This window comes from Protopterus annectens, chromosome 12.part0 (assembly GCF_019279795.1).
Source record: "Protopterus annectens isolate FY-2018-M chromosome 12.part0, PAN1.0, whole genome shotgun sequence".
NCBI classification, from domain to species: domain Eukaryota; kingdom Metazoa; phylum Chordata; order Ceratodontiformes; family Protopteridae; genus Protopterus; species Protopterus annectens.
The window spans coordinates 1,277,884,503-1,277,899,204 of NC_056746.1; the positions used below are offsets into that span (position 1 = coordinate 1,277,884,503).

At 39.9% G+C, this 14,702-nt stretch overlaps 1 protein-coding gene across 3 annotated transcripts in view; it reads left to right on the forward strand.

The window, feature by feature from the left end:
- REM1 (RRAD and GEM like GTPase 1) overlaps nt 1–14,702 on the forward strand; it is a 213,867-nt gene that overhangs the window by 91,269 nt on the left and 107,896 nt on the right. The window contains exons 1-2 of one of the 3 annotated variants that reach the window (XM_044090319.1): nt 2,235–2,259; nt 8,250–8,601. In XM_044090319.1, the coding sequence (XP_043946254.1) occupies nt 8,265–8,601 (337 nt within the window). In that variant the 5' untranslated portion in view covers nt 2,235–2,259; nt 8,250–8,264. Of the gene's footprint in view, nt 1–2,234; nt 2,260–8,249; nt 8,602–14,702 lie in introns of those variants that run through there. The other 2 variants (XM_044090320.1, XM_044090318.1) reach the window with 2 other exon arrangements.

Consider the following 14,702-nt stretch of genomic DNA (forward strand, 5'->3'; position numbering starts at 1 on the left):
GTGCGGTATATCAATAGGAGGAGGATGAGTAATGTAAAAAGGAATATTCAGCTACAGAAGGAGACTGTCTGGAAATACAGTGGCATTTCCATATCCTGACATAGTTTTTGTTAGGCAGACACTTCACTTTGGTAACAGATTATACCTCTCTGCAATGCTTAAATAGTGCCAGTGAGTGCTATCCCTTCAAACCTATACTTTTATTTTTATTCATGCCTTCAGTGTCTTAGGCTTACATTATATATACAAGTTTACTACAAGTCATTATATGCACAGCTTGTTGAGTGCTAACTTAATGACCACAAGTTAACACACCCAAATGTGATTGTATTATATTAGGAGTGTTTGTTTAGGTTGCAGAGCCATCTCAAGTTAAGAGACTGGCAATGCTATCATACCTTTTGTTCCAGTAATAGGTTGGAATGGATTGTTAAGCATGGGAACAGTGGATGGGTCTAGCCCCCAAAGTTAAAGTGGCTTTCTTTACATTCAGGATGTGTTTGTTACAGACATTAGTTTACAGTGTTTCTGAGCATAGCCTGATAAGGAGACTGCAAACCAATGAAATTCACTTTGAGTAAAGCTCAGGAGGTGAATCTTGGCATCCATGTTGAGAACACATAAAACTGGTTATGGTAGGTAAGACCTGATCGTAGTTCTTTGTAATGCATGGAGCCTTATATTTTCCATGTACTACCAATTACACAAAAAATGGAGAACTACAAGTTGTTTTATGAATTTTCAAAGCATTTTAAGACTGGTAAAAGAAAGCTAGTAACTCCATCCCAACCTATAAACAGATCAGTCACTGCCAAACATATAGCAGGCAGAAACAAAGTGTGCCTCTGAAGAACAAACAGCTTTAAAAGCTTATAGATACTTCATTCTGTAACAATTTTTGTTTGTAAGTGTGGCACAGTAATGTATCAAACAGCTTTCAAAACTATTTTACCTTCTGCCACTGTTCCTCACTGGCTGGCACTGTCTGCTGAAAGGTAATAAACAAGCTTGTCTTTTTTCCCATTTTGAAACACTGTCATGATATTCTATGCACTACAACTTTTTTTTTTCCACTGAGAAGGGCTGCTGCAAGTTTTGTGTTTGAGTATATCCTATATACTCCTTTTCTATTTATTTTTACATATATAAGTGGTTTAAACGGGATTTTTGATGTTAATTTCCTGTCCTGGCAAAAGAAGATGGGGCACTCTTACTGTTGTCACTTCCTGTTAAACTAATGGATTGTTAGCCCATCATTGAATACATGGGTTTATTATATAGCCTTTGAACAAACCACCTGAAGCAATGAAATGCACAATTCCTTAACAGAAACACAAACAAAACAACACAGGACTGGAAAAGCTGAACTATTCAAAAAAGCACAATGAACTGTGGAATAACCCTTTGTCAGCAAAGAGCCATGGAGAAAAGCAACACAATGACATACATTTCACAGATTCTTAATTTGTTTTTATTTTCCATAAAAGTGTTACTGTTATCCAACAAAGTTTTATTTTTTGGATTCCTCGACTTGTTTACAGATGTGGGATTTGTTTTCTGTTTAGAAAATGAGCCAAAAGTCAATTCACAGAGTAGTTTAGAATGTAGTTGCTATAATACGTAAGTACCAATTTTTTTTTTTTTTAAGAGAATGGGTTTAAGGGAGATAGAACTTTATATATGTGTGTACATGTGTGTATGTCTGTGTGTAGATCTATTGAAAACTGTCGACACACCCAAACAATGATGTCCTTAATGTCGATCAGAAAACATCGACAACATAAATGTCGATAACATAGTATGCATGCATCGAGAACTGATCTTGGGCATGCAAAATAAAACATAAGAAAAATTAAAAAAAAATGTTATTTTTGCAGGGAGACAAGCATCCCTGCACCTCCCTATGTGGGGGACTTTGCCCCCCACATTCCCTGCTAATTATATATAGTAACTCAGATAACACAATACTGGGGAAAGGGCATATTTTCCAACCCAGAGAATTGTATAATCTCATACACCTGTTGACATTCTGCTTAGTTGACCAAATTGTGCAGACTACACAGATGTTAACCAACATTTTGACTACAGATATATTTATATATAAAATTTACAGAAGACATCTCGTTATTTTAGGAACAGACTTTAAACACATGACACTCCTTCCAGTCAATGAAACCCGAGTGATTTCTGACACCGAAGTTATTTGGCATCTACAATTTTATTCTTAAGGATCAGTGGACAACTCCATTGGATATATGGGTAATTTCTTTTTATTATTTTAAACCCATGCTTGCAGTTTGAAAATTATACTATACCTCTCAACCTCTTAGTGCAAGAAATCTGGACAAAGACAGACAAAGTGGGGAGACAAAGGTCCAAAAATAGGGACACATTTTAAATATTGCTCTTATAAACCTAGAAACTTGCTAGAATAAGCACTGAAAACCATGCTTCCATTTCCAACATCCTATCTTTGTGAAGCAGGGTTTTCTGCAATGACAGCAACCAAACTGAAATTGTGGAGTAGACTGGACATAAGGAATGCACTTTGGGTGTCATTGTCTCACATCACCCCTAGATGGGATTGACATGTTGCAGGGAAACAAGCTCAGGGCTCACATGTATTCTGCATTATGGTAAGTTGTATTTATTATGCACTTTATTATGCTTTATTTTTATGTATGTACGATGGCCGGTCCGTGGAAAATTGTCTTACATGAAACTGGCCCTTGGTGCAAAATACGTTGGAGACTGCTGCTTTCAAACATATACATATTCACATATTCAAACTTGTGGTGAACTACTGCCATATTTAAGCCTTATTTAGTCATTTATTACTGCATTTTTTCCATAAACAGTGCTACCGGTAAATTTCTGCATAGTCTGGTACTTTAAACTTTAGTAAAATTCAGTAGTGAGAGTATTATTTTTTTCTGATCCAGTATTTGTGCTTCAGTGCTTTTACGGTTATTGATATTCTAGTTTTGCTCATACAGTTTTATATTCTGCTTATCATTTACCTGCTTAAAGTTGCATTCTAGTGCCTTTCTGTTCCCCTATTTTCTGTGTCTAAAGCTAAAGCTTTTGAAAGAGCTCCAATACTGCTTTTATTTTATTGGATCTCTGTCTAGCTAGCCTGCTAATTCCTTTAATTTTTCCCAATCTTCCCACCCTTTTCCTGTCACAGTTTTATAAGGCTGTATCTCTGGCCTCCACCCATTAAAGTAATCTGATTTCCAAAGTCCCTTTCTCCCTTCTTTCATTGGTATTGTCTGTTGTATGAGTTATTTATGCACTCTTCCCACCCATTGTTTTCCATAGCTCTATCCTAGACAGCAAATTTTCCCTACAAAACAGTCCTAAAACTGTACCCTCTAAATAAATAAATATATGCACACACAGAGACTTAAATATGCTGAGGCACTTAAAATCAGTCTTTCTAAACAACAAAGATCCCCTAGACTGTCCACTGACAAAACTGTGTCTCAGCAAGTGCAAAGGCCGTTAGAAAAAATAACACTTACCACCACACATACAGTCACACTCAATGGAAACCCAGGCACTGAGCCCCTTTGCCAAACAAACACACTTTCCAGTACTCCTGTCACAGGTGACTCCATTGCCACAAACAAACACACTTTCCAGTACTCCTGTCACAGGTGACTCCATTGCCACAAACAAACACACTTTCCAGTACTCCTGTCACAGGTGACTCCATTGCCACAAACAAACACACTTTCCAGTACTCCTGTCACTGGTGACTCCATTGCCACAAACAAACACACTTTCCAGTACTCCTGTCACAGGTGACTCCATTGCCACAAACAAACACACTTTCCAGTACTCCTGTCACAGGTGACTCCATTGCCACAAACAAACACACTTTCCAGTACTCCTGTCACAGGTGCCTCCATTGCCAGACATACTGATGCCCTGCTAACCAGGCTGAAAAATGAGAAGATAATGGTTAATACTTATCTGGAGTAGGGTTGCCACCTTTTCAAAAGCCCAAAGTGGGACATTTTAGGTACAAACGTCATACCCACAGCCAGTACAAAGGACAGAACTTCACTTTTGTGCCTAGATAAAAGCTTATTCTTGTAGCATTTTAGTTGCTTATTCTGTTTCTTATAACATTTAGGTGTTTCAGATACAGAATGACTGTTTTATGCAACTATTACATAAAATCTAGGAAATAATTTGGTCCTAAAATCTCAGGACATTTGCCATTTATTTCAATTTTTTGCAGGACACAACTGCCCAAAGAGGGACTGTCCCTCGCAAAGTGGGACAGGTGGTAACCCTAATCTGGAGCCAGGATCCAGCAGATCACACATGCACTCATGTCATTCCACCACAGGTACCAGTATGATTTCATCATAGTTCACGTAGTAGCAAATGAGGTGAGGCTTACCTTCCTGGACTCTATGACGAGAGGTATTATGGAGCTCTCAGACTATGTGAATCAGGCTAGTATGAGCCTAGCAGTGAGCAGTTTACTACTATCACCAATGATGTAAAAGATAATTGATTTTAACAGTTGGGTGTCTTTCTGGTGTCATTCTAAGGGAATCCAATATCCGTCAGCTTGGGAGGACATGGGTAACAGACCATGTGGTTTTGCCAAGGCTGGTTTACCTGTCCACTGTAGACTTTTGAGTACTGGCTACAATGTTAGCCACCCCCATCGTGCCTTTTTTAGCCAAAGCCAAATTGACAAAATACTGACAAAACCAACTCGACTGAACCTCAAGGTGTTACTGTTTCATGCCAGGAGCCTAAATAAAAACTACACTGCCTCCAAACCATCCTCACACTCAAGAATATAGATATCTTTACAGCTAGCAAGACATGCTTTAAAGCAGTAGAAGTGCAAGGTTTCAATGCCTTCCATACTGTCTGATAAGTAGCTGCACAGACATGAGCTAAAGGTGGAGGTGTCTTGACACACATCAACAACAAATATAGCTCTAGGATAGTCAAGCAAGATGATGCACTGGAGCTCCTCCATGTGTAGATCACCATAGATAAAATCCTGTACCATATCCTAGCTGGCTATAGGTCATCCTCAATGTCCAAAGAAGTTCGTAATGTATACTTGGACTTACCAGAGACATTTACTATTCAACCTAACACCCTACTCATGGAAGACTTTAATTACCCCTTGATAGACTGAGGATCCTACACTGCCTCAGATCTACAGGCACAGAGATTCCTGGACTTTATAAATAAAAACACCCCTTACCAAATAGTGAATATGCCCACAGGAGGAATCAGCATACTGGTCCTCATACTCACAAATATGGAAAAAACCTGACCCCCCTCCCCCCGCCAAATGTCTTATCCTTCCTGATAAGGTCTAACCATAAATCTGTCTCCTTTGAAATCAAAATCAATTCTGTAACTCCAGTAAAACGAGTAACACTTAGGAAATATTCTAAGGCAAACTGCCTTTTATTAAGGGATGATTTCTCAAAATGTAATGCTCCTTCAGACACTGAAAACACAGCAGCCTATGGTGAATTACTCTCAGAAACTCTGTACAACCATATCAGTGACTGCATAGATGCTGTTGTACCTACCTGAACTAAGCCCAGGACTAGCTCCAGAAACAAACCTTCCTGGTGGCATCCCAAATTAAACAGGATATAAAACAAAAAGAAAAACATATGGCAAAATAAGGAAGGGTAGTTCCCATAAAGATAAAAACACTCCCAACAAACTAAATAGGCAACTAAGAAGGCTAATTAAGTCAAACAAGGTTAACTTTGAGGTTAAGATAGCCTCCCAGGTGAAAGATAACCATAAAGCCTTCTACAGCTATGTCAGAAGCCTCAAGGGGAGCACAGCAGTATGCTGAACTGGTGGTTAATGGTGCCACAGTCAGCAGTCCTCACAATATAGTGAACCTGTTAGTGGACAAATTCATTTCCAACTTTACACCCCCCATTCACCCCAACCATCCCCCAATAAATACCCCTCAAACATAACCCCTCCAATTATAACTAGGGAGCATAAACTGGTTGCACTTGGTAAAATCAAGAACATAGCTTCAGTGGGTTCCAATAACATCCTTAGATGCCTCCTGAACAATCCAAAGTATGACGTATCAGGAACTTTGGAGTCACTATTTAAATATAGTTTGAAACAGCCTGTGTGCCTCAAAAATGGAGACCTGTAATGGTCATCTTCCTTCATAAGGGAGGCCACCAACAGATTCTGGAAACTGTAGATCCATTAGTCGGACTAATCTGATTTGCAAAGCCATGGGAAGAATTATCATAGAAATTATCAACAAGGACATAGGAGACCTTCAGACACTGGGTACATCCCAGTTTGGCTTTGTGAAAGGCAGATCAGGCCTACTGAATCAGGTGGACATCTTTGAAAAGGTCACTAAGGCAATGGATGAGGGAAAAATGTTGCATAGTGCATACCTAGATCTGGCTAAAACATCTGACACAATACCCCACCTGGGCATTGTCAACAAACTTATGGAAGTAGGCATAAATCCCTTTATAACACACTGGATAGCTAGTTGGCTCATGGATAGGTCCCAAGAGATTAGGATTGGTGAGGCCACCTCCACAAAGAGTTCTGTCACCAGTGGAGTCTCCCAGGGCTCTATGCTGGGCCTGCTCCTCTTTGGCATTTATTTCTTGGAGGTCAAGCCAATGTCAAAGGCCTATGGCTGGCCATGTTTGCAGATGATTGTAAGTAGTGAGTGGCCACTGAATCCCTGCAAGATGAGAGCACTTTTCAGGAAGGTTTAGCACAGAAAATACGTGGTGCCAAAACCTAAACTCAATGCCAAGAAATGCATTATAATACCTTTTGGGAAGTCAGCCACCCCTTTATCATCAATAAAACAGCCCTAAAAGTTGATTCACTCATAAAGCATCTAGAAAGTCATGTGGGTAGTAACCTTGTCTTTGACCAACATGTGTCCAAGGTAATAAAAAAATCCTTCTATGTTGGTCAACTGTGGTGATAGGCTTCAGAACTCCCCTGGACATTGTTGTTTGCTTATGCATAATTCACTGGATACAGTTTCTGGTCTTTAAATCATGGTTCACAGCATAGTCAGAAGCAGTATTGTAACTTCTACCAGTCAGATACTTCTAATGACTCCTGGAGCAGTTGTAATTCTTCTCAGTGAACACAAATGCAGGACAGTACCTGCATAAATCTCAAGTTCTCTGCTCATAAATCAGAGACAAAAGCTCCAAACTAGGAACAGTTTTTAAGTATTACTCTAATCCACTTAGAAAGTGAATAGAACAACCAATTTTGCTTCCACATGCCTTTTCTGAAGAATAAGTAGCCTTAAACTATAATGTATGGCATTATTAAATTACTGTAATTGTCGGTGATTTACCACGAGATCAAACATTTTAAGAGGGACTAGAGAAAATATGAGGCAAAGTTAGGTGCATTCTGCAAAGTCAGGGACAGCTGAGGTATGGTGTGCCAGGCTGTTTGATTGAAGTCTGGAAATTTCTTAGTTCTGTTCTTATGTTCTGGGCCACTTTACTTTTCATTAAAAATATATATATTAAATACATTGCTAGATGTGTATTCAGGAAGTTAACAGAGTGGCTGAAAGGCATAACAGGTTGCATTTTATATTATATTATATCAAGGAGGGACTTGACCAATATATATTTTTCCAGCTGAAAAGAACACAAAAATCAGTTACAGAAGACATTTTTCTGTTAATAAAAGGATGGCTGCAATTAGAAGAGGGGATAGCTATATACTTTATGGAAAATATGATGGGTAAACAAAACTTAAACCCAAGGAATTGCTTGACCTATGCCATTAAGTAGCTTTAACAAGAGATAAGGCAAAATAAAATAGAGCTTAAATTTAGAGTAAAGCAGTTAGATGGACTGTTCTGAGAATAAAAGGTAGGTTCTTACTTAAGCACATATATAACAGTGCAACATCAATTCCTGCTAGCACATTCATGTGAACAGGTATGCTAACTCAAATATTCTACTTTGAACATATTTATACATTGCTACAAAGAATACACAAGATTTAAATACTAGCTAACAACCAGACCAGATAAGATTTCGTAGAACTTAAAATACAGGCTAAGTAGATAAGAATGTCTTTGACACATATTCTGTGCTGTTTGCAATTTAACCAGTTAAATGTGTATTTTTAAATTATGCAAAAGAAATTATACAATAAAGCTATGTGACTGTATGAAAATCAGATGATGGGCACTCTCTCCTCTCTAGTTCAGATTTTAGAAGATGACTCTCAACACACAAAGAGGAAGCAAGGCAGCTTTACGAAGGAGAGCCAGTACACCCGTTCCCATCTCACATCAATCACGTCCAGGAACTTGTGGAATTAGGGCTGCACCTGGAGAAAAACACCCCCCACTTGGACAATCTTCTTCTTACAGTGTTGGCGACAGACATCCAGATACTCAGGGTAGCTGGTCATCTGACTCAACAGACTCTGACAGCTCTTTGGAATGTTTGTATAGAGTAGTTCTGCTTGGTGACTCAAGAGTTGGAAAATCTACCATAGCAAACATTTTTGCTGGGACTCAAGAAAGGGATGGCTTTGAACACCCCCAAGGAGGTAAGGTTGATTTTTTGTCAATAGTCTATGCTTTGGAGTTATTTCAACAAATAAAATGCAAATGACACCTATTTTAAGAATATGGTTATAGTAACATACTATAGCAGTATTGCACTTGTGGTTCTCATCTCCACAGCAGAATAGTTTTTATTGGGTTACATATAAAGTATACAAGATGAAAAATCATATACTCAAAATGCTATCTTTCTAATCTGAAGTTATTTTTTTCTAACTTAGAGTTAGAAAGAAATAACAGTAATCTGTGAAGGCAACAGAAGGAGAATATTTGCTGAAGACTAAGAATAGATGATTTCAGACATAATATCACTACCAGAAAGCCAGCAGAGTAAATAGTGTGCCTGCTTTTGTTATTATAAATCTCCATTGTTAACCAGCTGAAACCATGTATTCATTAAAGCCAAGTACAACTCGAGACTAGTCAAACAGTACAACTCTCTCGAACTACTCCATGTCCAATTAACTACAGGCAAAATACCCTACCACATCACTGCTAGCTATAGGTCCCCCACCATGAACCAAGAAAAGCACACCACCTACCTGGACTTACTGGAGTGACTTGCCAAACACCTTAGTCATGGGAGATTTCAATTGTCTTTCCATTGACTGGGTGACATACATGAGCACGAACATGTTCACCCAGAGGTTCCTGGACTTTGTCAATACAAATGCTCTGGAACAAATAGTCTGCACTCCCACAAGGGGCTTACATTTCCTAGGCATAGTATTTACCAAGATGGGAGAGAGGGACACTGCACTCCCTCCTGTGTGATGCCATCCCTGATAAAGATGAACCATAAATCAGTCTCGTTTCAAAGTAACTATGCAGTGGTGGTGCTGCGGTAGCGTTGTCGCCTCACAGTAAGACGTCCTGTTCGATTCTCAGCTAAAGCATCTTCTGTGTGGAGACATGCATGAATGGGCGTACCTTCATTGAAGGTTGTGCGTCAGAGCTGGCAACTCGGCACATAAAAATCTACTGCCAATCATTAGCGGACCGGAGTTTCGCTGTGACGACCCCTAACTGGGAAAAGCCGAAAGACACAACAACATTAAGCCTGAACCTGTCACCACCACAGGAGCAAAAAAAACTATAAATAATTTCCAAAGTAAACTACAGCCTACTAAGAGATGGTATGAAAGGTTGTATACCCCCCCCCCACAATCACAGACAACAATGACTCCTATGCAGAGGTGTACACAAATGCCCAGTATAAACACTTAAGCAACAGTATAGGCTCAGCTGTGACTGACCAGATTAAAACCAGGTCCTCCTGAAAAAAACAAACCACCCTGGCGAACCTCAGGTATAAATAGGTTATATAACAAAAAGAAGAAACTGATGTCTAAGAAAAAGAGGGAACTGACTCAGCAGAGGAAGAATTCACTACACAGCTTAAACAAGTAAATCAGAAATTTTATAAAGTCCTCTAAAGCTAATTACAAAGGTAAATAGCATCCATAGCTAAGGATAATCATAAAGCATTCTTTAACTATGTCCAAAATCTAAAAGAGAGTGCCCAGCTGTGTGCTGAACTGGTAGTAGATGGTACCTCTCATACTATACTGGAGGAACTTGCCAATCTGCTAGCTGACAGATTTGTCGCAAACTCCCTCACCCCTTTCCCCATCAGCCATACCTGAAAGCATACCTGACACCAGTCCTCTGCCTTGTATCTCTAGAGATCAGGCCATATCTGTGCTCTCTATGACCAAAAGCATGGCCTCAGTTGGACCAGATAACATTCCAGGGTGCTTATTAAGCAATCTAAAACAGGATCTGTGGACCCACTTGGTGTTTTCATTAACCATAGCCTTAGAACTGTCTTTGTTCGAGCAGAGTGGAGAACAGCAACAGTAATCCACTTGCACAAAGGGGAGCCATCAACCGACCCTGGGAACTGTAGACCCATAAGTCTAACCAGCCTCATCTGCAAGGCCATGGAAAGAATCATTGTGGATCGTATCAATAACTACATAGGTGATCTTTTTACTCTAGATCCAACCCAGTTTGGCTTTGTTAAGGGTAGCTCATGTTTTTTAAACATAGTAAACTTCCTCAAGAAAGTCAACAAAGCCCTGGATAAAGGTAAGACAGTGTGTACTACTTATCGTGACCTAGCCAAGGCTTTTAACACAATCCCCCACTGAGGTATCATTGAGAAACTCTCCCAGTTGGGGATTAACCCTTATGTCACTAGATGGGTAGACAATTGGCTCACTGACAGAAAACATACTGTCAAAGTTGGTGACTCCATATCTACCAGTAGACCCATCACCAGGGGCATACCACATGGATCTGTGCTGGGCCCTTTACTGTTTGGAATCCATTTCTCGGAAGTCCAGGCTAAAGTAGTCAGCCTTTGGCTTGCCAAGTTCGCTGATGATTGCAAATTGGGTGCAATTGCTATTGCTATTATGCAATGACATTTAAGAAAAAATGTACTTGCTTTTCTTAAATAATGTCCTTGTATAAAGGCACCGTGCTGCTCTTCCATGTTTTTCCCTGGTATCATGGGGCTTTCTTGATGTACTGCACATGCATATGGGACTTATGTTCCCACACTTACACAATAAATCAGTGCTGTGGAAAGAAAGTAACAGAGAAAGGATGATCTCCGTTGCTTTTTTTTTTTTTTTTTTTTTTTTTTTTAATTAAAAAAAAATCTGAAATCTAGAATCATTCAGACTTACGAGAGAGACAGGGTACAGAAAATACAAGGATAACCCAATACGTTTCTCTAGTTTTACATAATGTACCTGATTATCTTTGAATTTTCTTTGTCCTGTATCTCTCTTACTTCTGAAGTGTCCAGATATGTAAATTTATTTTTTTTTAAAGAAAAAAAAAAAAAGAAGAAAACTGGAATCTCTGTACCATATATCAACAGAAGAAGGTCCAAGTAAGACCTGGAACTAGCTCCTCATTAGCCTGAAGAGTCTGATATGCAAATCTATGGAACGCATCATCATGGACCTAAGAAACAAGCATATAGGGAATCTCCAAACTCTGGACCCCACACAATTTGGTTTTGTGAAGTGTAGCTCATGCCTGCTCAACTTGGTCAACTTCTTTGAGTCAGTCACCAGAGCTGTGGATGAAGGCAAGGTGGTTCATACAGCCTACCTTGATCTGGCCAAGGCCTTTGATACCATTCCCCACTCAGGAATCATAAAAAAACTCACTAAGCTAGGCATCAACCCCTATATCATTAGGTGGGTTGCAAACTGGCTCACAGGTAGAACCCACAGTGTGAAAGTAGCTGACTCCAAGTCAGACTGCCGACCAGTCATGAGTGGAGTCCCACAGGGTTTGATCCTGGGTCCTCTCCTGTTTGGTATCTACTTCGCTGAAGTCCAGGCCAACACGAGGGGACTCTGGCTGACAAAGTTCACAGACGATTGCAAGTCGGGAGCTATTATTAACTCTCCAAGTGATGTTGACATCCTACAGAAAGGCCTCAATGAGACCAATGACTAGTGTCAGAACCATGGCCTTAAGCTCAAGGCCAAAAATGTGTCGTTATCCCCTTTGGAAAAAAACTGGTTCCCATGAATTACCACATCGGTGGTAGTCCACTGAACACAGAAAGCGTAATAAGAGATCTGGGAACACAGGTTGACAGCAACTTCTCTTTTGACCACCACTGGGTCAGAAAGTCCTTCTATGTGTTTCATCTCATTACTAAGGGTTTTGCATCCAGGAAGAAAGACGTCACTGTCTCCCTCTACTCTTCCCTCATTAGACCAATGATTGAGTACCATGCCCTATTTGGCATGTACCTCACTAAACACCTGCAACAACTGAAGAGGCCGCAAAAAGTACTTCACAAAGAGGATCCTAGGCCTTAAACATTTCTCCTATATGGACAGACTAAAAAAAAACTCCAACTATTCTCTGTCTCATATCGCCTACTTAGAGGCGATCTCTGCTTGACTTGCAAAACCATGTCTGACCCAGCTCTGTTAGAAATGCTACATCTGAATAAATCCCAATCCCTCCACACCACACGCTCCAGAGACCTCAACCTCCTTACCACAATCAGCAGAACATGCTGGAGGGACAGGTTCATAACCCAGTGACTGTCCAAGCTATGGAATAGACTTCCCATGCATGTCAAGCAGAGCACCTCACTGACCCTCTTCAAGAAAAATCTTGGTGACTGGATGGGAAATAGAAAATTCACCCCAGGGATCACTCCAGTGGCTTTACTCAACAGAGGCGCTGGGAACTAAGATTGGGTGGCACAATGCCAGTGTAATCCTATGGGCTAGGCTTGTAAAGGTTCCAGGGCCATTAGCCTAGTACACACCTATAAACCTATGAATCATTGAGTCCCCCAATGATGTTAACATATTACAGGAGTGGCTAACACAGACAAATGACTGATGCCAAAGCCATGATCTAAAACTAAATGCAAAACAATGCATCATTATTCCCTTTGGCAAAGTTGAATTCCCTGCAAATTACAATATTGATAGCATCCCCCTAGGTTCAAACCCAGTGGTGCAAGATCTGGGACACAGGTAGATAGCAATCTAAACTTTGGCCACCAAGTTTCCACAGTGGTAAGGAAAGGCCTCTGCGTTGCACATCACAAAAGTAAGGGCATTGCATCCAGGTCTAAGGTTGTTATAACTCCCCTGTACTCAACCCTCATCAGACTATTAATAGAATAAAATGCTCTCTTTTGCATGTACCTCACCAGGCATCTGCAGCAGCTGGAGAGACCACAGAGGTTTCTCACCAAGAAAATACAGGGCCTCCAAACCATGACTTACGTGTATAGACTGAAAGCTGTGTCAATGTACTTTGTATTGTAGAGGCTGCTGAGAGGCAACTTGTGCCTGGCCTACAGGGCCATCTCTGACCCTGCCCTGATGGACATGCTGCACATCTGCAAGTCAAATGGCATAAGAGTCACTCACTCTAGGGATCTTAACCTGGCCTGTGACATTAACAGAACATGCTGGAGACACAGATATATCTCTCAGAGATTGTTGGCATACCACTCAGCTGTACAGATTTTCACAGAATGTCCAGATTTGTGCCTCATATATTTGGTCTGTTTCTCATAAAGTTATGTTTTTCTAGTAAATCATTGAGGGTTGAAGTCAGAAAATAATGACAAACATTTGAGTTTTTGACATTATACCCTTCAGAAAATTCATGCTAATCGAAAACGTGTTGGTCTATCAACTTTCTAAGTTTGTAAGAGCAATATTTAAAAAATGCCCCTATTTTTGGGCCTTTGTCCCCCCCATTATTTATGGCTTTATCCAGATTTTTTGCTGTAAGAGGTTGAGAGGTACGATTGTCGCCACTCTGGAATAAACTTCCATTTCATGTGAAGCTGAGCTCACTGACCCTATTCAAGTGCAACCTGGACAAATGGATGGGAGACTGCAAATTCACCCAGGGGGTGGCACCCATGTCCCTCATGGACAGGGGTATTGGGTGTTTATCATAGACTTGCTCTACGAATTATGTCCATCTAACCAAGGACAATTGAAGCAACTCAGGATTAACATGGCTAGGCTTGTAAGGGCTCTAGGGCCGCTAGCCTAGTGACCGCCTATCCTATGAACATATAAGTTCTATACCCCAGTAATCTTGGCATATTTCTCAACCTGCAGACATTGAACATAAGTGAAAACTCCTTGAAAAGACATCCAATCAGCATATAAACTGAATACCAACTATCACATAATTCTTCACACTTCTAGTAGGAATGTGGAATACTACTCAGAAACATGTCTAAAAATACAGTGACAAAAATGTTAGAAGAATACAAGCACATTATCCAAGAGACAGTTTAAGATCTATAGACTTCAATGAACTGTGTTGCAAAATTTTAATACTTCAGGTGATTTATTTTTGCTTCTGAAAAACATGTCAGATGTGTGTCCTGTTTCTTTAAGTTATTCGTACTACTTGTATGTCAGTCATGTAGTAGTTTTATTACGTGTACTAAATAGCTTCAAAAAATCATATGCAATGAGAGAGGATTCAGAAGATTGCATAAATGAGTAAATCATGCCTGAAAGTAGGCTTACCTCCAAATGTAGAAACATCATGTGCA